This window comes from Clinocottus analis, unplaced genomic scaffold, assembly GCF_023055335.1.
Source record: "Clinocottus analis isolate CAN_PGR_092001 unplaced genomic scaffold, fCliAna1.0.p SCAF_18, whole genome shotgun sequence".
Taxonomy (NCBI): Eukaryota; Metazoa; Chordata; class Actinopteri; order Perciformes; family Cottidae; genus Clinocottus; species Clinocottus analis.
The window spans coordinates 6,186,910-6,214,356 of NW_027175909.1; the positions used below are offsets into that span (position 1 = coordinate 6,186,910).

General features: G+C 43.7%; 3 protein-coding genes across 5 annotated transcripts; 2 read left to right on the forward strand and 1 right to left on the reverse strand.

Moving 5' to 3' along the window:
* Nucleotides 1–258: 258 nt before the first annotated feature.
* Nucleotides 259–12,122, reverse strand: zfhx2 (zinc finger homeobox 2). Of its 2 annotated transcripts, none has more exons than XM_068581717.1 (5): nt 12,033–12,122; nt 9,714–9,872; nt 8,488–8,548; nt 4,044–8,254; nt 259–3,289 (listed from the first exon to the last, which is right to left on the reverse strand). In XM_068581717.1, the coding sequence occupies exons 1-5, from the start codon at nt 12,036–12,038 to the stop codon at nt 2,873–2,875; spliced, it is 4,854 nt and encodes a 1,617-aa protein (XP_068437818.1). In that variant the 5' UTR covers nt 12,039–12,122; the 3' UTR covers nt 259–2,872. The 2 variants fall into 2 exon arrangements, with proteins under 2 accessions (XP_068437818.1, XP_068437817.1); XM_068581716.1 differs by lacking the exon at nt 12,033–12,122 and adding an exon at nt 11,438–11,754.
* Nucleotides 12,123–12,771: 649 nt separating this feature from the next.
* Nucleotides 12,772–15,249, forward strand: thtpa (thiamine triphosphatase). Of its 2 annotated transcripts, XM_068582042.1 has the most exons (5): nt 12,772–12,871; nt 13,702–13,771; nt 14,056–14,285; nt 14,418–14,550; nt 14,668–15,249. In XM_068582042.1, the coding sequence occupies exons 2-5, from the start codon at nt 13,702–13,704 to the stop codon at nt 14,766–14,768; spliced, it is 534 nt and encodes a 177-aa protein (XP_068438143.1). In that variant the 5' UTR covers nt 12,772–12,871; the 3' UTR covers nt 14,769–15,249. The 2 variants fall into 2 exon arrangements, with proteins under 2 accessions (XP_068438143.1, XP_068438142.1); XM_068582041.1 differs by having other exon boundaries at nt 14,056–14,550.
* A 2,500-nt stretch (nt 15,250–17,749) lies between these two features.
* dcaf11 (ddb1 and cul4 associated factor 11) lies at nt 17,750–26,404 on the forward strand. Its single transcript, XM_068582292.1, has 15 exons — nt 17,750–17,958; nt 18,290–18,530; nt 18,860–18,987; nt 20,919–21,037; nt 21,147–21,211; nt 21,476–21,576; nt 21,969–22,115; nt 22,436–22,490; nt 22,833–22,901; nt 23,147–23,204; nt 24,173–24,358; nt 24,567–24,720; nt 25,104–25,256; nt 25,353–25,459; nt 26,060–26,404. The coding sequence occupies exons 2-15, from the start codon at nt 18,304–18,306 to the stop codon at nt 26,135–26,137; spliced, it is 1,647 nt and encodes a 548-aa protein (XP_068438393.1). The 5' UTR covers nt 17,750–17,958; nt 18,290–18,303; the 3' UTR covers nt 26,138–26,404.
* The last annotated feature ends 1,043 nt before the right edge of the window (nt 26,405–27,447 follow it).

Here is a 27,447-nt window from a genome sequence, read left to right on the forward strand (position 1 = left end):
CCACAAGATCAAAGTAATTTGTAATAAATACTATATAGTTGGTTATTATGAAATTACAGTCATTGTCAATGAGAATACTGGCAGCCTTACATGCAGGACTTGCTGTTCTCGGTACACAATATCACATTCAAATATTACCACAAAAAAGATTGATATAAAAGCATTTTGCAACAGAACTCATCTTCATTTACCTCCCCAAGTCTGCTACTTGCACAATTACCTGGCATTGCAATCAGACAGATATGCTTTGTTGTTCAACTGATTTTATTTGTTTTTCTGTATATCAAAGAAAGCATAATGGAGACCAAACACAAAAAGGCAGGTACAAGTGAGGAAAAAAATAAGCTTAATCAAAAATCTAACAATTCATAACAACACTGCCACTATTATTGTTCAATATTCAAAGGAATACCATACTGTATTTGAGCAGAGAGGTGGCATTTAAAACCATTATGGATCAATAATAATCAAAAACAGTGATGGGTAGTAATGATAAATCGTATAAGTAGTAGTACAGATATAACAATAGTGATAATCAAAGTGACAATGAAACATAAGCGAATAAAAAGCAGATCTCCATAAAAACCTATCTAGTTTGGACAGTGCAACACCGTGTCTGTGTGTGTGCGTGTGTGTAATCCCAGTCTTGAAGTTAAAGCACTCCAGTCCTTTCTTTACACACAAGATACAGTTTCCAACAGAGTACAAATTATTACTCACGAAAGGACATTGTTACCCTCCTCGTTTCAAAAACACACCAAGTGACTCTTAATGCCATGTAAATGGCTGTGTTCGTTTGAACTGTCTGTAGCTTGTGCAAAAATTGTGGACTAGTGCAAGTGTCAAGCCGTGGGAAGTCCTTTACAGTTTGCATTTACGAACACCTCTCCTGCTCTCTGTCGACCTCAGGATTGCTTTTTGGTTTTTGAATGACAGAAAGCAAAGGGAGGATTACTTTGGAATATCAGTTATTTTTAATATATTTCTTTACAAAAGTTCATGTTTTAGTTTTGCATTTTTGTTAAAACTATCAATAGTAACATTAATATACAACTTAAATTGAAGGAAAACATCTTTAGTATGTTAAGTGTCCTTCAACACAGCACCAACTTAGCTCTCAGTCAACACGTTTAATGTTTTCTAATTTGCTTTAAAGATTTGAGTATTCATTAGTCCCTTGAGGATGCTAGTAATACCCAACTCTCTCCCTTGTCATGGTTTCCAGATATGAGATCTCATTTCACAGCACGTACATTTCCAGAATTAGTAACTCTGTATCAAAACTGAACAAAACGAGGGAGGGGTAAGGGAAACTGCCCATTTCAAGCCCTGTTAATATTTCAAGAGGCTTGGCTTTTGACCTAAATAAAAAGTCTGTTACACTAGTTTTTAATTGCTTATATTGGCATTTGTATAAATATTGAAGCAAATAAATTGAGTACTTATCTTTCCGATCTTATGCACCATATTCATGGCAAAGAAAACTGTAAATTAATGAATTTGGTCGGAATTATACAAGGATCACATGGGCTTGAATTCGTATACCTGGTGGCGTGTCTCCTTAAGGCGGTCATATTTCTAAACACACCCACAGTATGTGAAAACAGTTATTTACCTCGACAGGTTTGAAGAGCTGCATTTCAAAATGAGATATACACCATTTGGAGGGAAAGTGAAATCCACAGGATCAAAGTAATTGGTAATAAAAACAAGATAGTTGGTAATTATAGTCCTTGGCCAAGAGGATGCTGGCAATTTTACAGGCAGGATTTGCTAGGTACAGAATATGACATTCAGATATTTCCCCCAAAGATTGATATAAAAGCATTTTGCAACAGAACTCTTCATTTAAATACCCAGGTCTGCTTCTTGCACAATTATGCTCACACCTAAAGCATGTTTTATTGACTAGCAAAAATCAATTATTTCACGTGATTTATATTAAGGCATCCATCATGCATCTGTGTATCTTTCCATAAAAAGACACTTGCATTAGAATGCTTAAAAACATTTCAAACAATGTAAAATGTGTCAAAGTGCGGTATGCCAGGATTCTACGCTCCTCAGCCTCTCTTTTTGCCCTGTCTGTCTATTAGGATTGTCGTGAAAACTATGAACATGTAAATGTGGACAATTCAACAGCCCTATTCTCTTTAAAGTACCTTCTTTTTTTTGAATCCCAAATGAGTGGACACAACACTCTTCAGATCACACTCTTGTAGAAAATAAAAAAGGTGACAGTCACTACTGGTTCTTCCTCTCCCAATGGTTTAGTCCAGTTATATTATATCCAAGCAACCTTTGCCCTAGAAGTGAAAGTAGGCATGAGAAATACAATTCCACAGGAGAAAACTGGGAGTTATTTCATGTTATTATCCCAGAAAAATTCCAGGCCTTCCATCAAACGGCGACTTCCAAAGAGGAAACACATTTGCATCAGTCTTTAGGGTAGCACAGTTCAAGCATGGCACGTTGAGTGCCTTTACAAATTATAGGAAGGTCGTTAAAGTAAGGTCATATATATTTATACATATATATAACCACTGGCTTAGGACCAAAAAATGTTTGGATAAAGTGTGTAAGGATTGAAGGAGACTTGAGATGTGTTCATCACTTATCAGACAGCAACTGAGTTAGTGTGAAGCAGCGTGGAAAGAGTTTGCTGTTGGGTTGAATTTTCTACATCTATAGATCAACGGATTTCGAGTCAGTGAAATGTTGAGCGAGGGAGAGCGGGTGCAGGGGGAGCCAACTTCAAAAACTAAAGAATATTAGCTTTTGAGGATTAGTGCTCGAATTTGTTTATTAAAATCTGAGGAGCCCAAATGGGTCCAAGAATAGTCAGTGTGCAGACCAATCCTGATCCGAGTCTTTAACTGTTGCTGGTGGACGTCGGTGGAGGCGAATCAATAACCATCTCCCCCCCAGAGCTGGATACCGGCGTGGAGAGAGACCCTGGCGCGACACTGCCAGGTCCTCCGTTACCGGTTCCGTTCTTGTTGACGAGCGTCGTCGGCTGGCCAAAGTTAGTGGTTCTGAGGGTCGCCAGATGCCGCGGGGAGAAGACGTGGGCCCTCGCTGCAGCCCGGGATTCAAAGGAGACGTTGCAGGCGTCACAGCGGCCTGTCAGGGTCTCTTTTGGCACCGGCTGGCCGGCCATTGGGGAAGCTGGAGGTTCAGTAACGGTCAGCTGAACAGGTTTGGGAAGGATGGGGCGATTGGCTTTGAGAGCGTTGTACTGCAGGTAGCTTCCTGAGCTCATGTCCACCTTCCCACCTGACAAAGGAGACTGGGAATGGGGAGGTGGGGGAGGGACAGGACCAGCGAGGGAATTAGCTTTAATGTCATATCATTTAAAGTTCACATTTTGTGTGACGGGTTTAACTGAACAATCTATATAATTGATTTGTGCACGATTAAGCAATTATTTTTGTGGACAGTAATATTTTGATTAGCTTTGTTTTTATATGCAGCAACATGTGTTCTTGAGCAATCGCTGGAGTATGCAAGCAATACTTGTCAATCAAGAGAAGCTATTGTTGGAGCGAAACCACAAACTATGTTAAAAACATTGAATGCCAGCTGCAGTGTACTCCAGGCTCAGACACATTTAGCTTTAAGAAGGAAAAATAGTCACTTGAATAGAGCACTATAGCGGAAATCAATTTCCTAATATTAATGAAAACACTTTACTGAAACTTTTTTTAATCATAAATAATGCATTCAATAACAAATTGTGCGCTCTACAGCTATAAAGAAAAAAACTATCCCAAAAAAAAGTGTAATTATAAAATTAGCATGAAATTATTTAATGTCATTCAAACTTAAAAGTGCTCAACAATTTGATTCCACTGAAAGTTATTACAGGACAAAACCATTGCCCATTCCTTTCATAAAAAGGTGCAAAGCAGCAAGGTGATGCAAACAAATGACAAATGCTCGTCTCCTCATTGACCTCTCTTGCTGTTAACCATGAGTATATCTTACTGTATTAACAATTATATGCTTAAGAAAAACTTAGTACGTCTATTTTCCCAGCTTACCATTTTCTCCTGTTGCAGCCTCCAGCGCTTCTCCTTGGCTCTGGTGTTTTGGAACCAAATCTGGACCACCTTGAGCGGCAGGTTGAGCTCGGTGCCGATTGCCTCGCACTCCATGGCATTAGGGTGGGCACAGGTCTCGTAACAGGACTGCAGAATGGACAGCTGTAGGCACGACAAGTGTGTACGTGGCCTACGGCTGGATGAGTGGGGCAGAAAGCTGCTTTCTGACAGGCTGGATTTCGCCAGCACCGGGGTGGCAGGGCTGCACACTTTAGCAAGACTGGGGATATTCGGGTTAACTGGAGCAATGCTGGGGGTTGGAGGAGGCGGGATTGTACGAGGAGATGTGTGTGTTGGAAGAGATAGTTGTTCTCTCGATAGAGTGTTGATCTTAATTGGGACCTTGGGGGTCCAGTAGTTGAGCCCATTCTGTTTTTGTGACATCACTGTTGTGACGTGAGGCCTGTTGTTGATGGGAGTTGTCGGCAGCTTGGGCACCATGCGGTTCGTGGTTCCTGGTCCAGAATCCATCTCATTTTCATTGTCCCTCTCCTCATCAGTCTTTTCTTCCTCACTCTCCTCTTCTAGCTTTCGTTTCTGGGATGGTCGTGGGGCAATGTGGATTGGATCCTTGGGTGGTGGCAAAAGGACAGGGGTGTTGACTTTGGGTGCAACTTTAACCATAGTGACGTTGCTGGTGGTTTCAAGCTTGATCTTTGGCACTGCAGAAGCACTGCTGCTCACAGGAGACACTGTAGTAGAGGGAGCAACCTCTTTGGGCTTGATAAGAACTGGGGCGATTTTTTTCGCCGTGGCAGGCTTGCCCAGCTCCTTCACGGGGTCTCTTTCTGTCTTAATGAGGGTGCGCACAATTGGAAGAGTTGTGATTGACCCAGTATTATTTGGAGGAGGCTTGTTTGAGAAAATGGGTTTGGAAAGAGGCCAGGTAAATTTGATGAGAGGTTTGCCAACCGCTGCCAGGGTGCCGTCACTGATGAATCTGACCTCGCCCTTTCGTTCCCTCGCCCTCATGTTCTGGAACCAAATCTGAACAACCTTCTTTGGGAGGTGGACCCACTCTGAAATCTGTTCAAACTCATGTTTCCCGGGATTTGGGTCTTTGAAATAGCAGCCGTACAGAATGTCAAGTTGTTCAGCTTGAATGATGGTCCTTGATCGTCGCATATCCCGATATCTTTTTCCTTTGGACTTTCTCTGCTGCTGCTGTTGTTGTTGCTGCTGCTGCTGCTGCTGCTCCTTCTCCCTCTCTTTTTCTCGCTCCCTTTCCAATAGTGTGGCATTCATTTTCTCTGCAGCCCTCATGTAAATACTAGACTTAGTCATGTTGTTGCAGTTCATCAGACTCACACTGCTGTTGGAAGAAAGCATGGAAGTAACAGGTTCAGGCTTCACCTGGACGACTACTAGACCTTTGGACGTGGGCCTCAAGCCAAGCCCATCCAGCAATTGTCCCTTCTGTGCTGCAATTTTATCAGCCAGAGATGATGAGGAAGAAGCGGATTTGTTGTTTTTCCCCATGCTGAGATCCAGAGCGGACTCACAGTCCACACCATTGGACAGGTAGTGGGAAGTTTGACTGTTGGAGGAGAGAGACTGCGAGAGAAGAGAGCTGGAGAAGCGTGTGATAGTAGGTGGGTTAGGAAAAATTGGTAATTTGCTCCCATCAACCACGGAAGGAGTAAGAGAGAGGACATAGGGGCTGAGGAACTGAGTAGAAAAAGGAGCAAGGGACAGGGGAAGTGAGTGGAGAGCACTGATTGGGATCCCAGCATGAGACTGTGAACTTGGAGGATCTCCTTGGGCCTCCAACTCGAGATCCACATCGGGATCTTGCCTCTCCTTCTTCACCTCCACCTCATCTCGCTCAAAGTCCCCCTTTCTTTTTTTCCTCTTTGCTCTCTGACTCCCTCCCCCCTCCTCGTCTTCATACTCATCCTCCGCATCAGAGAGAAACACCGTTGTGGAGCGCAAGACCTTTCCACCAACTGGCCCCTTATCACCATGGACCTCGCATTGTGCTTCATCTTTCGCGGGGCTCTCAGGACCCTCCCTCAAAGACCCACTCTGACTTTCCTCATCAGACACAATGACAGAGGTGTACACCTCATTTTCTGAGTCAGACGTGAGACAAGAATCGGCCTGGCCCTCCCTCCCCAAAACTCTCTTTCTGCGTTTCCCTCTTGTACTAGACAAATCTATTGCCTGACTACCTGACGCTTCAACATCATCCTCGCCTTCTGCTATAATCAGTGAGTTTTCCTCGTCGTCATAGTCACAGTCAGAAATTTGGGCATGCCTTGTGAATCCCACCAAGCGTTGCAGGTGTTCAAACTCCGTTGCCCTCTGCTTCTGTTTTGCACGCCGGGCTTGGCTCAACCACTTGCGTACCTCTGCCTCAGAAAGTCCCACCTCTCTGCCCAGCGCCTCACAGTCCTCACGAGGAGGACTTGCAGCATCCGCCTCACTCCGTGACTCAAAGAATGCCCAGAGAACTTCCGACTGGAACTCTGACAGCACTGGAAGGTCTGGATAAATGGATCCCATTGCATTACAATGGAGTCGAGTTTGGTTGTTAGTTAAGGCATTTGTACTCGGGCTAGCTTTTGGGGTGCCAAGAGAGCCACAGGGGCTAGTGCCCGAATGGGATTTTTGAGGAGTAGAATCAGGGCTAAGTGTAAGGTTTAAATTCAAAGGACTGAGGCTTGAGTTGCTGGGCACAGATGCAGAAGGCGAAAGATTTTTATTGCGGAGGCTCTTCTCTGTGCCCACTGGGGAGAGATTGAGGCTAGCTGCTTTATCACCTTCCAGGTCCAACTGATTAGTCGAGCTGTCTCCATCTGTTGTGCTATCTCTATGCGCCTTCCCATTGTCTTCGTTATTCTTAACCTTCACTTTGCCTTCTATACACTGTGCAGATTCTTTACTGTCCTCTTCCATAAGTTTCTCCGATTTATTATTCTCTGTAGTACAGTTATTTCTGCCCTTGATCTGATCCGAGATGTTCTCTTGCGTCTCGTCACTGTCGTGTCTTTCTTGTTCTGTCTCACACTTTAGAGTCTGCTCTTCCAGGCAGGGCTGCATGTTTGTTTGAACTCCTGCAGAGGGCCACTGGTTCTGTAAGCTGTTAAGTCTTTGGGTTAGGAGGGCTTGCTGGGCTGTGCTGAGACCTACGAATGGCACACACTGGGTGAGGAGCTGGCCTTGCTGGTTCTCTATGTGCTGCTGGGTTTGGGCTCCAAGCCCATTCAAGATCAAGGGCATGACCATTTGAGAATGAGGCACGAGCTGAGGCACGGCGGCACCCGGAGCAGCACCAGCCGCGAACAGGGAGGGGAGGAGGGAGTGCGAAAGAGTGTTGGGACTAGATGTGAGGAGGGTGAGAAAGGCCGAGACCGCCTGAGCCGAGGCCACAGGGGAGGTGAGGAGGGACGGAGCTACTTGTGAAGTTTGAATCTGTTTTCCGTCTTTTGTGGTGGTCAACATCAAGGTCCCAGTAGCAGCACAGTTGGTGGTGGTAACCATCTGACTGATTACACTTCCAGATGTGGTCACTACAGTGTTTAGAGCACTGGTGGTGGTACCTCCCAAACTGGTGGTACCTCCCAAACCAGCGGCTGCACTGTTTGTAGCATTTGCAACAATTCCAGCATTTCTGCTGCGGGTCTGGTGCAAGACCGATTTCATATGGCTCTCAAGGGTGATGGCATGATTGTAAGCAACTCGACATACAGCACACTGGTAGGGTTTGTTTGATATGTATGGCCGAGACAGGACAGGAACTGAGGGATCAATGTCCCCACCTTGTTTTGCAGAGCCCGTTGTCAACATCTGAGTGTGGGATGCAGACTTGTAATGAACTTTCAAGGCAGTTCTGCCAGGAAAAGTTTCCAGGCAGGCATTGCATTTGAATGACTGGGTGTTATTTTCAGCTGGCGCACCATTTTTACCAACTACCTTTTCACTACTGTCTGGGTTTTCTGGGTTTTCAGTTGCATTTTGCTGTTTGGCTTCTGTGCCTTGATTTCCCTCCTCTTCTGGCTCTGGCTCAGCTTCACCTCCCTCCTGTTCCATTATTCTCTCTTCCTCCATCTCTTTGTCTCCCAGCGTCTGGGTAGCGTCTGAACTCTCACTAGATTGGCAGGGATCTGAACAGACGTCTTCAGCGTGCTTCAGTTGAGAAGATTCAGCATCTGATGAAATGAATATGCAAGTTTAACTTTTATGTTCTAGTAAATGGAGGTCTAGCTGACAACAGAAGAGCACACATATCAACCTTTTTACCCACCTGCACCCAGCCAACCCACATCAGTGACTTTGAAACACCATTTTAATACCACAACAAAAATCTACATTATAATAATACATGTATTAACTAAATTGAGTTTGGCTGGCTAATAAAACATTAGGTTTTTTTTACACTCACCTGATGACTTTAGAGCACTTTTTTCCTCTTCTCCTCCACTGCCACCCTGTTTTAGAACAGCCTGTTAAAAGAAAATGAAAGGAGTGTCAGAAAATTATCATAACAAACTCTGCAAGCTGAATGCTATTTAGCTTTTGAGCTGCACAACATCTGGGTGTGACTTATTGATGTCTGGTTATAATACACATAGCTTGGCTGGCCTTTAATTTACAAATTACCCTGAAGGCATAAATTAAGTCTTTGATCAATTCATTCACCAATAAAAATCATTTTATTTCTTAACACACTCAATTGTCATGGAACCATTACCAAGTGTGTTCATTGAGGTGCCGTTTTCCTAATTTGGGCTCCACTACTAAAATACTTTCACACCGACATTTTTGGGAACTGGTAAATCCAACCAAAGAAATATTCAAACAATCCAAAATAATGAACACCAACACTGACGAACCTCAACCTGCACCAACAAGTCATGAACAGAAACCCCCTCAAGAAGGTCACACTACCAATTACTAATGTTGTAACGAACTCTGCAGAAATCTTGTATTTTTGCCAGGATTGTGGGTAAACCATATTATTCAACAAATATAACTTCGTTACAGTGGGGTTCTTTGGATAAAATTATTAAGAAATATGTTTGATCATTAATATAGTAATTAGGTAAAATAAAAAAAAACATTAATTATAGACCAAGAGCTGTTATTAACAAGTAATTACATAGGAGTCAAAGATAAACATTTTGTTTCATAACATTTTCCAATGCATACATGGAGCCCGTCTTGTTTCTCTTTTTGTGTTTTTTTATGTTGCATGAAAACAAGGCTATAATAGAGTTATCTATCCATCTAAGTGTTCTTTTCCCATATTATAACATGTGTGACACAAGGTAGGCAAAATAACAAAAAACTAATTATAATACAGTGGCCTAGCAGTGAATGCTGATTTGGAGATAGTCGTATGCGTTTAACTCATTTTAAATGTTAAACCTTGGTGACAATTGCTCCCCTTTGCTATTGCAGATGTCCTCTCCACATCACTTAATTTGTATTTACTGCAGAGCTACTGCATTACAAGGCGTCTTGATAGTTTATCCAACCTTTGTATGTCAGCCAGCAACAAGTGGGCTCATTAAACATTACGCACATAATTGATGTACTACCCAAAGTACGACAGTTCAACAACCGCCCAAGGAGTACAGCGCGGCCTTACAGCCGAGCCATACTTACAATGTCCAGCAGTTTGTCGACACAAGATGGAAGTACGCTGTGTTGCTCAGTGAGATGTAGAGACAGGGAGGATCTGTCTGTTTGCCTTTTTTGGCACAGGGGGCACAGCCACTCTGCCACTCCATTGCTTTCACAACTCACTGTCTCTCCAGACTCCTCCTAACAAAACAAATAGGTGTTAGAGAATCCTACTCGTTCTGGGGACGTTATTATTCATCACAAATGCAGAATAGAAAATCCATCCAAGGAGGGAGCTGCACTCAACAAGACAGAAGTATACTTGATGATTACACACCTTAGCTAGGTGACCAACACTCACCATACATTGCCATGTCTAACTATTTGAACCCACAATCCGAGGCCAGTTACCATACCCTTCAATGGGCATGCCATGTCCCTTTTAACAGGACTCCTAGATCAGTATCCCATTCTTACAGGTCTTTGAAGTGCCATGCAACCATTAACTATGTTTTGTCGGGAGGTTCCCAGCAGTTCGGCTGCAAAGACCGTATCAAATTACATAATAATGCAATTGTTAAAATTGCACCTTTTGAAATGTAAAAGGGGTAGTCATACAATGCTTTTAAAAATTCTAGATAAAAGATTAATTGTTCCAATCCGCTTTGCAAACCATCCCAATATTCCACAAACTGATCTGGTACAACATGTGCACATGAAATGTATTAAAGGCAGAATATAGTGGAGTTGCACTCAATCATCATAACATGCACTGTTCCGCAATTAACAAAGAGTATACAGTCTTCTGCCACTAATCTCTCCCCGCCACACAGTTTCGACCAAGGACAAGGAACGTGGCCAATATACTAAATATGATCTGAAATCATACTGCATAGGCTCGACCTGCATGATCAAATGACTGTTACTCCCACGTAGTTTCAAAGAAGTCAAAATAAGACCACCAGTCTGGATTTGAACAACACAGCTTTGACGTAAATCTCTGAGAGCATTCGTGATCCCCCCCAAAAATTGCACCCGAGACAAGCAAATCATGCCCATGAGGAGAAATACCAACACATCCATAATCCTCACTTCCTCGTCATGCCAATTAGCAAGCTAGCAGGGCTATACGACCAGATAATGTTTCGACAAGTCCACGCAGAGTAACGCGCTAAAGTGAAGCTCCGCATTTCGAGTTGCACAATTAAACGCCGAGACAGAACCGGATTGGCGTCTCTCCGCTCGTAGCTGGCTAATTAACGAGCAGTCTAATTAGCTGTGCCTACCAGAGACGAATCAATTAGCTAGCAAGCTAGGCTGAGAAGCCCCCCCTGTAACGTCGCATTACGGTCGTGTTTCTGGAAACGCTGTTCCGCTGTTCCGCTGCTTAGTTTGCTGAAAATGAGCCCACGGTGGCGGCCGGACACGTCCCCGAGACCGCAAACGACGGGGCAGGCGTGTGCACGGTCCCGTTTGCGAGGCTCTCGGCGACGGCTGGACCGTCGTTAAAGTGATAAACAAAAAAAACAAAAAAAGGAGGTTCAGCTAATAACAGTCGTGTCACTTCGCTAGCTAGCCTGTTAGCAGGCAGATAATTAACCGCTCCTCAAACTGTCTCCCAACTGGCGAGTCTCCGCTCGCTACGAACTCTGCCCCGGTCCAGGTGGGAACTGCAGCTCCGGTACACCGAGCGAGTTCAACCCCGGATTGAAAATACTCTCACGAAGCGGAACATCAAAAACCTCGGCCTCGAGTGATTTCCTTACCCCTCTGATTGTGGACTGCCAGTCGGGCATCTAGTGTTGCGCCGCCCGCCGCCTGCTGCTCAACAGCGCAAATTGAGGCCTAGCCGGACCAAAGCCATTTAATTAATGAACGTGGGCTCCGTTTACAGATGTGTTAGAAAACACTCGCACCCCCTCCTCCCCTCGCCGCCCAGCAGACCCCCTTTGGACGCGTCCTAGCGCTCCAATCCGTCCCTTAAAACACTCTCGGTGCAACACATGGCCATTTAAACTACCATTTTAACAGCTTCGAGCCGTAATTGGCGAAAGAATTAAACGCACAAAAAAAAAAAAAGAAAAAGAGGGCTACTTGAAGCAGAGTACGTGCGACGCGGTCGCCTCGACGATGGGGGTGGTGTCGGGAGATCAGGCGAGAGAGAGAGAGAGACGAGAGGCAGAAAAAGTTTGGATTTAATGTTGGATTTCTACACGGGATCGGATTAGTATCGGGGCACAGTCTGTCGTTTGCTCAACCCTCTCCCGGTCGCAGGCCACTCTCCCCGCTCAAATGTGCACAATTAACCGATCGCGAATGACGTTTAATTAAGTTCGGAGCAATTAGCTAATGCGTCTTTACCTGCATGGTCGCCGCTCCAGCACGCACACACACACACGCTTCCTCTGTGGCTCCTCAGAAGTGAAAAGTTTTCTTGCCTGCCCTCCCTCCCTCTCTCTCGATATATCTCTATCTCGCTCTCTCTCTCTCTCTCCTCTCTCTCTCTCCCCCTCCCTTCATTCGCCCTATCCCTCTCTCCTTCCCCTCTTTCCTCTAGTAAACAGACCACAGCTCCCCCCAAGGCTGATTGCTGACATTCAGAGGGGACGGACACGGCTATCAAATCCCTTATGTAACCCCGCAGATATTAGATTATTAGCGAGTGTATGTTGGTTGAAATGGCGATTACCCATTGAGCTATCAAGAAACATTCACGATGGATTATTTCCCTCCCCCAAAAATGTCGATGATTACATGAAATCCCTTTAGTGCGAGACCCGTACTCGTTTTTACAGTAAAGGTGAATAAAAGATGAGTCCCCATTCTGCCAACTTGGACTGACACAAAGAGTGTGACGAGTTAATTAAGGCTGAATAATAGAGAAGTAACGGCAACAGACTCTGCTCCGCCTCATACACACGATTTATAACGTGTTTTTAATCAAACGATAGGTGTGGCGCACATCAACAGTGGAGTATGTGTAATAAATATTTATGAAGCAGAGGGGATTAAAACTGCACCATCCAGTATGGCCCTGCGTTACTGGGACAGGAAGTGATGCTCCTGAATAACACGATAGGTGTCTCTAATTGCGCCTGTGCACAAATAAACCTCGCTGACGTGTAGGGGTTGTCCGGATTGATTTGCCGCGCACTTTTTGATGCCAAACTATTTGGATTAAAGGACTCCACTTGCGAAAGGTGTGTGTGAGGACAGTCCGCTCAGTGGACGGTGGTATTTTAAAACGTTTGCCATGTCCGTGAGTGAGTCACTGCCGCTTGGGCTAAATGATTGGAAACTGATTCATAATGACACAGGTGCGGCTGCAGGAGCTACTGCTGCTGTACTTAATGCTATTTAGTAGTATAGTTGGTGGTCGCAGTGAAGTTTTGAGCATTTATTGTCAGTGTACAGTGGGGCTTGACAATCAAACAATAGTAAACAGAATATGTTATTATATGTTGGGACGTATTCAATTAATATGCAAAATCAACCAAGCGAGGACATTGAGAAAGTATAATGTTAAATGCAATGGTGAGAGAAGAAAGCAGATATTCTACTTAAATGACACAATGTAATTATACTTTATAAAAAATAAACAGTACAGAGCAAAAGTCGTATGCTGCAGAAGGTATTTTCTAAAAGTCATGCATAGGTGTATGGATATATACACACACATTGTTATACTAGATTATTATTATTAATTGTGTATTACTGTGTAAGATACATTTGAATGCAGATTGAAGTGAAGGTCATTATAAATATATCCTAATCTGTGTAGAAAATTATTTTAAAAAAAAAAATCAGTTTAGACAGAAAGAAAAGTACAAGTACCTTAAAACTGTACTACGGAACTTACTGCACATTACCTGAATATATGTACTTCGTTAGTTTTCACGATTGGTTAGTGTGTTGGTTAGTGTTTAAAAAGTCAAAGAATGTAACATTTTTTACTGACTTGGTTAGAATAAGTGAGTTACTTTTGTGAGCATACGGTATCATTGGTGTTGATCTTATTGTGTCATTTCAGATGAGTGTGGAAGTGGAAAGAAAATTTGTATTCAACGCTGACACTCTAAAAACACTGGAGGAGATCGGGGGTATGTGCTCAATTTGTCTACCACACATTTATTCATGAGTAAATTTAGAACAAAGGCATTTAAGTGATGCTGTGATCCACGTCAGCTTCCAAATGGTCACTGAAGGACCTCATTTAATGGCACTAATTGCTGTGGTTTTCACTGTAACTGTACTGACACTGACCATCTGTCTCTCGTTAATAGTGAAGTTTAATTATCTGTATCAGCCTCGTTAGCATCTTAATATTTAGACATCCATTTTTTAAATCTCCTGTCTCTCTCCTCCCACTTCCTTGGCTCGCCAGTGTGTGTTGGTCAGCGGCAGTTTCGTGACCAGTACTTTGACACCCCTAAGTTTGACCTGACTCTGAGAGACATGTGGCTGCGTAAACGTAAAGGATGCTGGGAGTTGAAGTGCCCAACAACAGCCAATGGGACAGAAGAGTCATCTGAAGAACAATCTGAAGCGGCAGCACTGTGTTCTCGCTACAAGGAGATAACCGATCTGCCTGAAATTCAACGGAGAGTGAAAGAGGTCATAAAAGACATTTGCGGGGACACAGAGACCGAGGCAGGCCTCCCACAGGAGGACGAGTCTTGGCTGAACGAAATAAATCTGGTGTGCTTTGCGGATTTTACAACAGTGCGGCAGTCCTTTACTTTACAGGAGAAGGGGGTGCAGATAGATCTGGACCAAGCTGACTTTGGCTACCACGTGGGAGAGATAGAGGTCCTAGTTCCAGAGGGAGGAGATGTGCAGTCGGCCTTGAAGAAGATCGAGAGAACGGCTGGAAAACTTGGTAAGCTCAAACTGCCCAAACTTTTATTTATATTCAAGTACCAGTACCATGTATCATATTCATCAAGTACTGTATATCAACTTGCCATTCTATAAATATTTATTTTCTTTTTCTCAGGTCTGACTGGAGATCAGCGAGTTGACGGAAAAATGCATGTTTACCTTCAAAGAAATCACCCAGAGCACTATGCAAAACTACTGAGCATACATGTTTTGTAACATGTTATAGGTTTCACATATTTTATATCTGTGAAGTTTAGAGCTACATTTGTTTCCCATTTGTATCTCAAACACTCATGATGTGAAACTGAGTTAGGTACTTTTTTGAAAAGCTTATTCCAGGCATTAAGTCTTTTTATCTAAAGACCCATTCTATTCAATCACTGTACAGACCTGAATCTCTCAAGACATTTTCTGAATTGGAAGCCTTAGAAAAACAGCAATGGGTCCTTGAAATGTACCCTTGGAAGGGTACTCAACGGCTGTGTCCTATACACCACATGCAACAGTTATATTTCTGTCTGTCTATGAAGCGTATGAGAGGAAGTGTGAATACTGGAAATAAATAGGGTGTCATACTGTCAATTCCATATTAATGATTCTTGTTCTGTACTGTGTTGTATTAAAAAGGCAGGTGATTACACATTTAGACACATGTCATCTTCGGGTTGTGAAAACATTAAATGACTTCTTTTTTCGCCATTTGAATTATTGCACATTGTTTGAAATCAAATAGTTTAAAGGCATATTTTTATTACACTAATTCAAAATGTTTAAGCCAATCATTACACTACAAATGTTTGCTCATGTGTACTTTATATGTATGATGGGCAATAGTGAAACAATTCAGCGTGTCTGCATGACTATGGCAGTGACTCTGCATATTACTTGTCATTTCTGTTCGTACAAGAGATGTATCCTGTTATCACGACAAAGAATCTGGTTAAAAAGATAGAATGCCACAGCTGAATTTCTTACAGTTATAGCGAATGTTTTCTCATTATATTGCAAACAGTAAAACATTGTGTTGCCACTGATGTGTGGCGCAGAAATAAATGAGTGGAAACACTCAAACCGTTTTTATTTTTGCAGCATGCTCTTGAAAAGCAAGATAGATTCACATGTAAATAGGATGCAGACACTGCAGGATTATCCCTCGTTCATTTCTTCCGTGTATACTGTGACAACTACATCATCTGATTCCCCCCAGAGAGGGAGACTTGTGACAAAAGACGAGTTGCACCGTCACGCATTCATCTTCAATTTCAGGCTGTGACCAAGCGGAGGAGGAGGTTTCTGGGAGCTTTAAATAGGCCCTCCGACTGATCGCTCTGCTGGTCTCATTTCTACTGTACCAACACCAGCACCTGTTGTAGGCAGCTTTGTCTGGACACCTGGGATGCGCGTGCACACACACAGACACGCACGGGTACACACACAATAACAGATTGTATACAGTTTAGAGTAATGTGATACACGGCTAAGCTTTTTCAGACAGAGAGCAATCATCAGTCATTTGAGAGACACACACCTTCTTCTGTATGTCAGTCTGCGTTCTGACAGCTAGGTCCTAACAGTCCTCGTCCTTTTACACAGGAAGACGACAATGGAGGCCAACTTCATGCACGACCACTGAGTTGCACTGACGGGCCACATCTGCTCTTTTTGACAAATGCAGCCCCCATCACAAAAGACAGAAACGAAACAATATTGTAGTTTGTGTTTAACATGGAATGTACAGAAAATGCACATTAACTATGTGGAATACATAAAGCATAATGGATATGTTATCAAGATAATATTTTAACCACATGTTTACCTTCACCTTCAGTTAATTGAAAGTGTACATTGCCCAGAGAGTCTCTTTACGCTTTCCAAGACAGCAAACGCAACAGAAGGAAAAACACAATATTACATATAAAAGTACACACACACACACACACACACACACACACACACGTAATGATGTAAAAATGACAAGGTTGAGGTCGTTCATTTTAACATTCAATATGCATTGTTACTGTTGTTTTTGGAAGCAACTTTATTATTTAACATGAACATACAGATGGCCAGGGGTAAACAAGACAAATCATAAACAGAACATATACATGTCAAATATGTACATTGAAAAATAAATAAAGACCAAGTTAAGTATCAGTGGTTGAGGAATAAATAAATACACATATTTCCGTGTTTTTTTATTTGAATACTGTCAAGTAGGACAGCAGGCATTTTATTTTAAAATAAACAAAAGTAGTAGAGAACAAGAAACATAAAATCAAAATCAGGGAAATCAGAAAGCTCGGAGTGCGTCTGAAAATGTATTGGACTTCAGTAGGTCAAGAGAAAGGTGGGTGTTCCCATCATAGTGGATGGCGGTAATGCAGCTAAACGCTGCTTACCACCCGCCATAGACAAAAGAAGAAGAACGTTTTGCAGAACCAGAAGTGTGTTAATCCGTATGAAACTCACAACATGCATACATACAACCACAGCCCCTTCACTGGACCTGCAGCTCACTATATAACACTAATTTCACAGAGGAAAAAATGCAACAGCAGTATTCACATTTAAAGCACATGTTGGGTGTCTTTTTAAATGTATTTGTTATCGCTGCGCACCAAAACCACCCAGCAGCCAGCTGGATTATGAGATTATGGATTGCTGGGACCAGATGCCTCAAACAACAACTGTATCACCAGATGCAACCATTGACAGCGTATTATGATGTCCTATTATTCATAGAAAATATGTTCTTCAGGGGCACTAGGCTATATTGTGTGAGCCAAATTAAATTAATACGAAGCACAATGATCTCCTGATATTGTAGAGCGGTGATCAAGGCAGATAATGGTTAAGCAAAAATGCATCAATCTATAAAATGAGGCATATTTAAACAGCCTGTGAGATTAGTTTGACATCTCATGTTAAGGCTGTACGTCCTAGATTTGTATTTTATGTTTGTTTAACTGGTTTCTGCCTTGTTTCTTTTCTGTGTATGTCTCTGCCTTCATGTTTTGTTCCATTGGTTTTTAGTTTCTTTTGCTGGTAGAATAGTTTATTATATATCTCAAAATTAACAAATGCAAGAAGTAAGGCTTGGGAAACATAGGAGCGTACACACGCTATGTTTTGACCTGCCATTGAGTTCCTGTCAAACGGCGCGATGGATCACGTGACGGGGAAAGGGCAGGGGCACGCGCAGGGTTTTTTCACACTTTTGTAAACAACATGGCGATTCCCGACTGGCCCTGCTAGCCAACCGCTCAGACCTCACTGGGCTGTCAAACTTCAGCTGCGGTGCGTTGCAGACGTTACGCGTTTGGGGGGAAATATTCGAGTCCACACCGAGACAACACAAAGAAGCTGGACCGACGAGCTGTCAGGAAGACCGGTTGACAGTCAAACGGTAACGTTACCGTGGAGTCGTTAGCATTCTTAGCTAACTCAGCTAACATAAATGACCCTCTCAAAGATAACGAGCTGCCGGTCAGTACTTGCAGCAGCTACTTGCAAATCAAGTGGTTCAATCATTGAAAGAAGCGGAAGTACGGTGGCGCGAGCCAATCGCTTTGAATTGATGTCTATTTAGCTAACGCAGCCATTATTACCCAACTTGTGTTTTCCCATTTCCTGTCAACACTCCTGCGCGCACCGCACTTGTGTTCACCTGGCTCCCCCTCCAGTAAAGATAGTACATCTAAAACTGCCTCTTGATTTCAAACTGTTCTCCCCGCTAGGCCCTCTTCAGTCTATGGGCTCTCAGTCCAGTTCTGGGATGTCTGGTGGAAGGGGCTCTTCCAGTGGCAACCCAGCTGAGCAGCCTGACGCATCGGAACCAAACCAGAGCAGCAGCAGCAGCAGCAGCAGCAGCAGCAGCAGCCGGGGCCGCAGGACGGCTGACAGGCAGCAAGGAGACAGACAGCCCGCATCAGAGGAGGACGTTGATTTAGCTGAAGTGCTGGCTTACCTACTGAGGAGGTGAATTGGAATGGTTTTGTCTTTTAAGATGCTGACAATGATCATAACACAGCAAATAACTTTTGTACTTCACACTCCTGGGCCCAGTTTGTGAGGATGGATGAATTATGTCACAAGTCCGACGGTCTCAGGCATCAAAGATTTAAAAGCTACTGTAAGAGGTGGTTGGCAATTTTCCCATCCTTATTCAGTTTGAATTTATTCCTCTGTCAACCTCCTCTTAAATCAAGGTTTCCCGTTCTTTGCTGGAGAGGGGTGGATTAATTTCATCACGTATGACCATTTCTTATTCACTGGCTGTTGAACTAATGTGGTGTTTGCATGTGCAGGGGCCAGGTCCGTCTGGTCCATGGGAGTGGAGCCACGGGGCTGCAGCTGGTCCAGTCATACTCTGACTCCGATGAGGACAGCGACGGAGCCTGGGATGGTCGGCTGGGGGACCGCTACAATCCACCAGGTAACCGCCACCTGACGCGATGATCACTGACCACAGGCATGAAGGTGGAAAGATAAATTGTATAACGTACAGTTTCAGCAGCCATAGCTACTGCGAGGCTTCTGAAGGACTGATACAAAAACATTCACTTTGCTGTATTAAGTAACAGTGTTTTTGGACTTTGTGCATTCGGCTGTTTGTATTCTAGGTCAGGGTGAATCCATGCAAGTCATACACGGTGTTAATGCAATGTCCAACTGGGTGAAAAAATAAATAGGAGCGTCATATTAATTTATTGTATTCTGGTGAATTTTGATGCACCAATTTATGGTGCCAAGTGACAATTCAAAATATAACATCCTGTGTCAGATGCTCTTTTTTCTTTTGTGTGACATACTGCTCAGTCGTGACAGACTGAAGTTGTTGATACACACAGTGAGGGGGATAAAGCAGTTGACCCATTATATTCTGTTATAATTGCGTTTCATTTATTGGGCTATGTAACTTTGTAAAAAACGTGAGAAATTGTTGAAGTATTGTTCCGGTTGTTTTTGGCCGCTCCAAGCACCCCTACAATAACATAAAAAAACAGGCATCAAAATCCAAGTAGCAGGGTTTTAGTTAACAATGCCAGTAATCCTGCCAGAGACAGTTCAGAACAGACGCAACCCAAAACTTTATACTACACACTACTGAACAAGATAGTGTGCAGTGTAAAGTACAGACTGCATTCATCAGTAGGGTGCAGTATGAAACAGTTTGGCCATGTTTATCCTTAAAACTACTTTTAATGCAGTATTGCAAAATAATTTTTAAAAAAATTACAACTTATAACCAGTGTTTAATGTGTAACCGGATTGCGCGGAAGGCCCAGATACCACTTGAATAAACAAAAGGACAGACGTTCCAGTTTCTTCTGAACGCTTTTTCACTTAACTTAAACTTTCATAATCTAGCCGGCCCGCTAGCAGACTTACCAACACCACTTTCTTCAGCCTGGCGACCTCAGGGATCACCCACATTGCCCCTCACTTGTCTTCCCTGCTTGGCGTTTTGATCCTCTCCTTAACAAGGAGATAAGGTTCAGGTGTGTCTCCCGCCACATCTGCTCTCACCATCCTGGAGGAGTGGGTAGAGCCTTCTGCCTGGAAGGTAGAAGACACCAGCAACTCCCCTTCCCTCCTCAGCCCCTTTGTTTGTTTTATAAGATACTGAATGGTTTAGCTCCCCCAACTCTGAAACAATGTATTCTAACAGCTCATGATTAAATCAAACATCAACAAGGTTGGACTGTAAAAATTAAACATTACTCTTCAAATTGAGCTCAAACTGCTTTTTTATTTCCCCCCAAAAGATCATGTTCATGAATCTGCCCCGTCAGAGGCTCTTCCCCCCTTGTCTTTTCCTGCTTCTCATAGCCGGTCAGAGCAAGCTACTCATTTAGCTCCAAAAAAGTAGAAAAGTTGGGTTTAGGAAAGAGCTCCTCATGTGACAGACGAGCATGCTCTGCCTTATTGGATTCAAGGCATCATACATCAAAAGGACGAGAAGCAACTCGCTATTAAAATAAAAAACAAAAAAACCCTGGTCATGTGCCAATGTCTCTCAATTAAAGATGCAAATCTTGATTGAGTAATGCTATTTTCTATTATGAATTAAAAATATATATTTGTGTTGGAGAACTTTAAGTAAAAAGATGTTAAGTAAGCATTAAAAACCAATAAAATAATCTTTTAAAGTTTTTAAAACTCAATTAAGAACTCATACTTTGACTTTGCTAGTGGCTCGTGAGTCCCATGTTTCTACAATTCTTTGTCAGTTTCCACATCTCCGCAGTATCATCTGGTCATATTTTGTCAAATGGCCGTTTGTGTTCATTTACAATGTGTCAGAAGTTTATTGTTGTGTGGTAATTAATACCTAGACTGATTTTGTTTTGTGTTTTTTACTAGTGGACACCCAACCCGACACACATGAAGTGGACCAAAGTGAGATCCGAACTCAGATCCTGCTGGCCACTGGCTCCTTGACCGTAAAAGGCCGCCACAGTTTCACACACATGCTAACGGAGGTCTCAGAGATACCAACTACACAATTAGAGGACATTTTCACTTGTTTGTGTCAGCTGGTTTAATTCCAAGTAAATGCTGACCAATTTGATTTTTTTTTTTGCTTTTCAGAGGAGGCAAGGCAGATGTAGAGGCTCCAGTTTTTCTCATGGAGAGTGCAGTCGTATCCGCACACAGTAAGTGTGGTTTAAATTATATCATATTTCCAAAACTGTTGGACAAATTACCAGAATGTGACACAGAGAAAGAAGAAGAATGAGTATGTTACGAAAAGCGCCACATTAAATGAACAAGCGTGGAGCATGGCCTCTTAATGTATTCCATGTGACTGATTGCAGTATATTTCTGAGTGAAAATGTACAATAGACTAGAGCCGATGCTTCCAAGAGGACTCATCCTGTTGTCTGTCAAATGATATTGACTCTTTTTTTTCTCCGCAGTTTTCTGCCAAACTATGTTTCCCACAAGGATACGTACCAGCAGAAAGCCTTCTGTGGAGTGTACAGCGAGGATGGCGGCATGTTCCTCTCTGCCTGCCAAGGTAAATAACCTGAGAACCCAGAGGAACTGAACCAGATCTGATAGTGATTCATATTGTTTGTTTAAAACTGTGTAAACTACCAAATCGGCGGGCCCAATCGTGGAATGTTGCATACAGAATGTGGTCATTGACACACAAATATTACAGATTTATTTCATTTGTATTCCTTTTTTATAATCTGTTGATGCAACAACAACGACCAGGCATCAGATTTGTTTGAAACAAAACTGAAGCATTATTAGAAAATACCAAATCTTGTCACATTTGTTCGTTCTGTTTCATAAGCAAACGATACACGTGATGGACAACAGGTCTCACCCAGACCCGTCATGTGATAACCGCCACCGAGTGTTTCATTACAATACTGTTTGTTCTCCCGATGCTCGCCGCAGACCAGAACATCCGCTTGTACGACACCACCAGGGGCCGTTTTCACTTACGGCAGACGGTGAAGGCTCGCGACGTGGGATGGAGTGTTTTGGACGTCTGCTTCACCCCCGACGGACAAAATGTGCTCTACTCCAGCTGGTCCGACTACAGTAAGGCTCACCGACCTGAAGCTAGTTAGTGGAGTGTTTTTTTTGGGGGGGGGAACCTTCCATGTTTTCTTTATTCCGATTTTTACTGTCGCTGCAGTGACTTTAAGAGAAATCCGACCCTTGTCCCTGTAACTTTAGTTTAGCATTTGCATCACAGTTACAACTTCAAACGGTGTTCTACATGCAGAACAAAAGAGCGTAAAAAACATTTTCTTTTTAATCCCCACCTGCAAATTGGATAATTGTCTTAAATACTAATTCGTAGCTGCTTTGTGCTGTTTTATTCACATGTTCTCTGTCTCTGTGCGTCTTCCCCGCAGTTCATTTGTGCAGTATAGACGGCGACAGTGAAACCCACACCGCGCTGGACCTCAAGTTAGTGTTTCCCTCATAGTAACTTATAACATTACAGAGCAGGTAATCTATCATTTCCTACCAGCCGTCCCTTCTCGCCCTTCATTACCATCTGGATGAATGATGCTGTCAGAACGGGTCACCTCAACATCCATCGTGTGTGTGTGTGTGTGTGTGTGTGTGTTTTAATCATTTAACTCACAGCACCCCCAACAATAGCATTGTTTAAGAGGTGATGTGTGCCTTCATCAAGCTCTGTTTGGTGTGGCATGGAATACAGTAGACGGTGTAGTTGTGATTTAATAATGGTGCTACTGCTGCAGTGACAACCTGCCCGTGTGTGTGTGCTGTTGTGCTTTGTAGTCCAGATGAGAGGAGGTTCTGTGTGTTCTCGCTGGCTGCGTCCACAGATGGCAACGAGATCCTGGGAGGGTGAGTGCAATTTGCTTTTATGTTTCAAGGCGGTGATTGACAGAGTTGAACCAGGTCTGAAGTCTCTATCAGAAATGTTAATTCAGTCAGCCCTTTTTTTCTCCATCTCGATTGTGAATACCTGAATAATTTAGAGAAAAACACCTTTATTTAATATATAGAGCGCCACTCAGACCAGCGAGATCAGTCGCATGCAGCCGCTCGAGTAGAACGTGTTCACGCTCGCTCTTTCTCTCTCCTTTCAGAGCGAATGACGGCTGCCTCTACGTTTTTGATCTCGAGCAGAATAAACGAACGTTGAAGGTAAGTGTTGTCTTGAGTGCGTTTGCTGTTTGTTTTTAACGCTCGTAGCTCGACTCGAGTCGCGACCACCTCGGCCTGTTTGTGCCTCATGCTGTGATCAAGGTGAGCTGGACCTGAAAGTGTGCCGGCTCGCGTAAAGTTTCCCACTGCCCCGTAACGTAGCAGCAGAGTCCAGCTCCACCCTGCTGTTGGACAGGAGGGGAAGAGGGGGGTTAAACCCACCTCCCCCTTCCTCCCACAACCCCCCTCTGCGTAGACGTCAGTAGCTGGCCTCGACCATCTGCTTCAGCACTGTATATGCTCTTTCTCTTATAACGTCTGCTTAATCTCTGAATTTGTTAATTTTGCCAAATATTTCTACATTTTCACCAAAATGAAAAGTCTGGTGTTTGTCTATATGCCGCTTTGTGTTCACAAATCCCAGGAAAAGACTGAAACCAACAATACTCTGATGAGCACCAATGAGACGCACCGGCAGATAATAATAGACGCCGTAGTTTATCAGGATTTAACCCTCCCATGTTGCTGCTGATCGCCACTACATCACCAAATTAGTGGGTGAAAAATAGTCCCCAACGAGTGCTCTATATTAAAAAAGGGTTCTCTGAGCCTCTTCCAGCAGCATGCAGCTGAATCAGTCCTGGGACAGACGACTTGTTTATCGCACTCCTCTGCTGCAGAGAGCTGTAGCAATAATTACATTTTTTTGGGACTTACTTTCCTTCAGTCTTTCCCTTTTTCCTATTTCCTCTTTGATTTAATTGCAGACATACTTGTCTGCAATTAAATCAAAAAGGAAATATACCGGATTAGTTCTGGAAACGTTTGTGTCTGTCACGACTTGGACGTTCACACAGACAAAGGCCCTTTCACGCGAGCATGTTCGCAACACACCGTCTCCCACAAAGGAAAGCGCACGCGCTCACACACTCCACACGAACGACGACTCTCTTTCTTTTGCGTCTCAGATTGATGCCCACGAGGACGACGTGAATGCGGTGGCGTTTGCCGACAGCTCGTCCCAGCTGCTCTTCTCTGGCAGCGACGACGCGCTGTGCAAGGTGTGGGACAGACGGACGCTGCGGGAGGACAGACCGCAGCCTGTCGGACAGCTGGCCGGCCACCGAGACGGCATCACCTTCATCCACAGCAAGGTGGGTGGGGCAGAGAGAGGAATGCTGCTGGTATTTTATCAATCTGTCAATGACAAGTTCCCCCAAAAGCCTCCTGGGTAGTGATTGGTTGGAAGTTGATTAATTGAATGCTAATATTAGCCCATTATAATGTGTCTTTAGTCTGGTGTACTATTCTAACCCTGAGTTTTTTTGTTCTTTTCCTCACCTTTGTCATGGCTGCATTTAGGGTGACGCCCGCTATCTGATCAGCAACTCAAAGGACCAGTCCATCAAGCTCTGGGACGTCAGGAAGTTCTCTCCCAAAGAGGGCTTGGCAGCTTCCCGCCTGGCTGTCACCCAACAAAACTGGGATTACCGCTGGCAGCAGGTTCCCCAGAGAGGTGGGAGGGTATGGGAAAAGATGGGGCGGAGGTGGAGGAGAGAGGGAGCCACTGGTGCAGGAGAGGTCTTGTGTAGGAAGAAAAGAGAAGGGTCTAAGATGAAAATGACAGTGTGAAGAAGGGAGAGAGGGCCAATGACAAAGAGGTGAAACGTGGATGTGGAAAAGGATGTGGTGAAGGAAAGGTAGCATGCTGACAGTCAAAGAGGAGGGAAGGCGTAGTGGACGGGTGACTTGTAGTAACACGCCCATTCTTTTCATCAGTTTCTATACGTTTAGGATTTAAATCGCTTTAGTAAACTTCACCAAACTAATGTGAGGCAAATTATGACTTCTGAAAGGGATCCCCGGGGGATTTCTAAAACCGTTGCGTGTCCATTTCAGCCCTGAAGAGACACAAGCTGACAGGTGACACCTCGGTGATGACCTACCGCGGCCACGGCGTTCTGCACACCCTCATCCGCAGCCGCTTCTCTCCCGAGTTCACCACTGGACAGAGGTTCATCTACTCCGGCTGCTCCACTGGCAAAATCATCAGTGAGTCTCAGCGCGTGCCGCGAGGTAGATGACAAGGTACACAGTACATGACTACAAGTCGCTAAATATTTGTGAATTGTTTGTGTGTCCGTCTAGTTTATGACGTTCTGACGGGCGGCGTGGTCTCCAGACTGTCGGGTCATGACGCGTGTGTGAGGGATGTCAGCTGGCACCCGTACGAGGACAACATCGTCAGCAGCTCTGTGAGTGCTGCTGCCACAAACCGTTCTACTGGAGTCGATGTGCAAAAGCGTGTGATCATAAATATTACATGCAAATGTAAAAAACAAAGTAAAAAGGTTGAAATGGGATTAAACCAGACAGTGGAGTATTCACGTGATATGTCTTCCGTTATAGCAGAGAATCAAAGGGATCACTTACAGAAGTGCATGAGATTTTATATCTGGTTTCTAATAAATATCGCCGGGTAAAAACTAACAATGAAGCTGTAATTCTAAAGTTTCTTAATGTCGTCGCCGTTTACAGCGGCGAGAAATAAGTTGTCAAAACTGCAACTAAACTTGGCAGAGTGTACTGAGATGCTTTAGTCACATCGCGTCTGTGACTATTTTTAGTAAATTCACTTTAAGAAAAGTTCATCCACTGAAATATGAGAACACTTTCAGTCAGAAGATTTGCGAGGTTCTACCCTCCTTTAATGTGAATCTTTTTTTAATTAAGAATACTTTACGGACTTGATCTTCAAGTGATACAGAAGAAAGGACTGTTTGAATTAAATGTGGGGGAGTAAAATGAAACATGGAGGCTCTGATCGCTCTGCCTCTCTTCTTGTTCCTCCACAGTGGGACGGGGCGGTGCGAATGTGGGAGCACAGACAGACCCATCCGCTAGAGGAGGAGAGAGAGCGGGACAGAAACTGACACCGGGGGAAAAAGAGCCTGGACAGCAAGAGACGAGGAGAGACAAAGGAAGAGGTGTCTGAGGAAGTCACATCGCCACGGAAGGGGCGAGGCTGGCCCGAACACAGGACGTCTATACGCTCTGAAGGACTGGGAGAGACGTCAATATTTTTTTAATTCAATGCTGGATATTAATGATTACAGTTATAGTGTGGTTGTGAAGTGTTCATTTGGAAGGCATTATAGCCTTACGTTGTCGCGGGCAGATCAGAGCACAGTGGGACGGCCTACTTCTGGTTTTTCTTTAGGTTTGTTTTTTTTGCCTCACTGTTTCGCGAAAGAAAAGTCAGCGACAGGCCAAAGCTTTTGAATTTGGCCTGAAACACTTCACGAAAATGTGCCGAAGCTGGAAACGCTCGGCACCGCACTTTCTTAATGATCTCTTTAAACATTATGATAAGTTAGTTTTATGAAAGTCAATGTTGGATATTGCAGCGAGGGACTGGCGATGATAATTCTGTATAAATGTATAGTATTTTAATGGTATGTGCATTCAGGGAGTGTATTTAGATAGTTCTCGGTGTGTTGATTTGGACTCTTGACCTTGCTGGTGTGAACATCCTAAGCTTAGGCCGTTTTTGAAGGGCCTCATTTAAAGACTGATTATTTTATAACAATCCAGTACATTATATACCAGTTGCCTGAGTCACGACTCATGTCGCTGTCCGGAGTTTACCATTGGTCCACGTCGCAGTCAGCTGTTCGAGGGGAAACGTCCCGTGTTGATGCTTCCTGTGTTGGAAACTCACAGCGTACCAAGATGACCAAGACACCGGAACGCACTCGGCTTACCGTCGAGCTCACAATGATTTTATGTTTTAAACGTCTCTCGGTCACCTGGAGTCTGAGGTCTTCGTATGGATGCTGGGTCAGCACTCAGCTCTGTAAACACAAGCCTGAAAGAATCAGACAAAAAAAAGAGTGATTGGTTGGCCACCACTTCAAACCTGCACTCATCTTAAAAGATTTGAATGTTGAGGCCGAGACTCGGTGAAGACTGTGGATCAAAACTTACACACTGATCTGTTTATGCAATTTTCAGGTGTTTATATCAAAGCCCATGTGTCACTCTCAGACCGTTGTTTTACAGTAACAATAAAAACCTTTCGATGTGTCGCCACAACCCAAAGGCTTTACGCTGAGTTTGTGCCGCTGAACTAAATGGAGATGAGTGTTCATTTGCACTAATGTGTAATTCCGTCACACTGAACAAACATCACATTCATTTTCTTTCGCCAGCAGCACGTAACGGCCGACTGACAATTAATAGC

What these genes read in the sequence shown, in the direction of transcription:
- zfhx2 (XM_068581716.1), bottom strand. Translation starts at nt 11,467, where the DNA reads ATGCCCGACTGGCAGTCCACAATCAGAGGG. An exon ending in TCGACAAACTGCTGGACATT is followed by an intron (nt 8,549 to 9,713) that starts GTAAGTATGGCT and finishes TTCTTTTAACAG; the next exon opens with GCTGTTCTAAAACAGGGTGG. An exon ending in AAGTGCTCTAAAGTCATCAG is followed by an intron (nt 8,255 to 8,487) that starts GTGAGTGTAAAA and finishes TCATTTCATCAG; the next exon opens with ATGCTGAATCTTCTCAACTG.
- thtpa (XM_068582041.1), top strand. Translation starts at nt 13,702, where the DNA reads ATGAGTGTGGAAGTGGAAAGAAAATTTGTATTCAACGCTGACACTCTA. An exon ending in AACACTGGAGGAGATCGGGG is followed by an intron (nt 13,772 to 14,055) that starts GTATGTGCTCAA and finishes TTGGCTCGCCAG; the next exon opens with TGTGTGTTGGTCAGCGGCAG. An exon ending in GAGAACGGCTGGAAAACTTG is followed by an intron (nt 14,551 to 14,667) that starts GTAAGCTCAAAC and finishes TCTTTTTCTCAG; the next exon opens with GTCTGACTGGAGATCAGCGA.
- dcaf11 (XM_068582292.1), top strand. Translation starts at nt 18,304, where the DNA reads ATGGGCTCTCAGTCCAGTTCTGGGATGTCTGGTGGAAGGGGCTCTTCC. An exon ending in GGACCGCTACAATCCACCAG is followed by an intron (nt 18,988 to 20,918) that starts GTAACCGCCACC and finishes GTTTTTTACTAG; the next exon opens with TGGACACCCAACCCGACACA. An exon ending in GCAGCAGGTTCCCCAGAGAG is followed by an intron (nt 24,721 to 25,103) that starts GTGGGAGGGTAT and finishes TGTCCATTTCAG; the next exon opens with CCCTGAAGAGACACAAGCTG.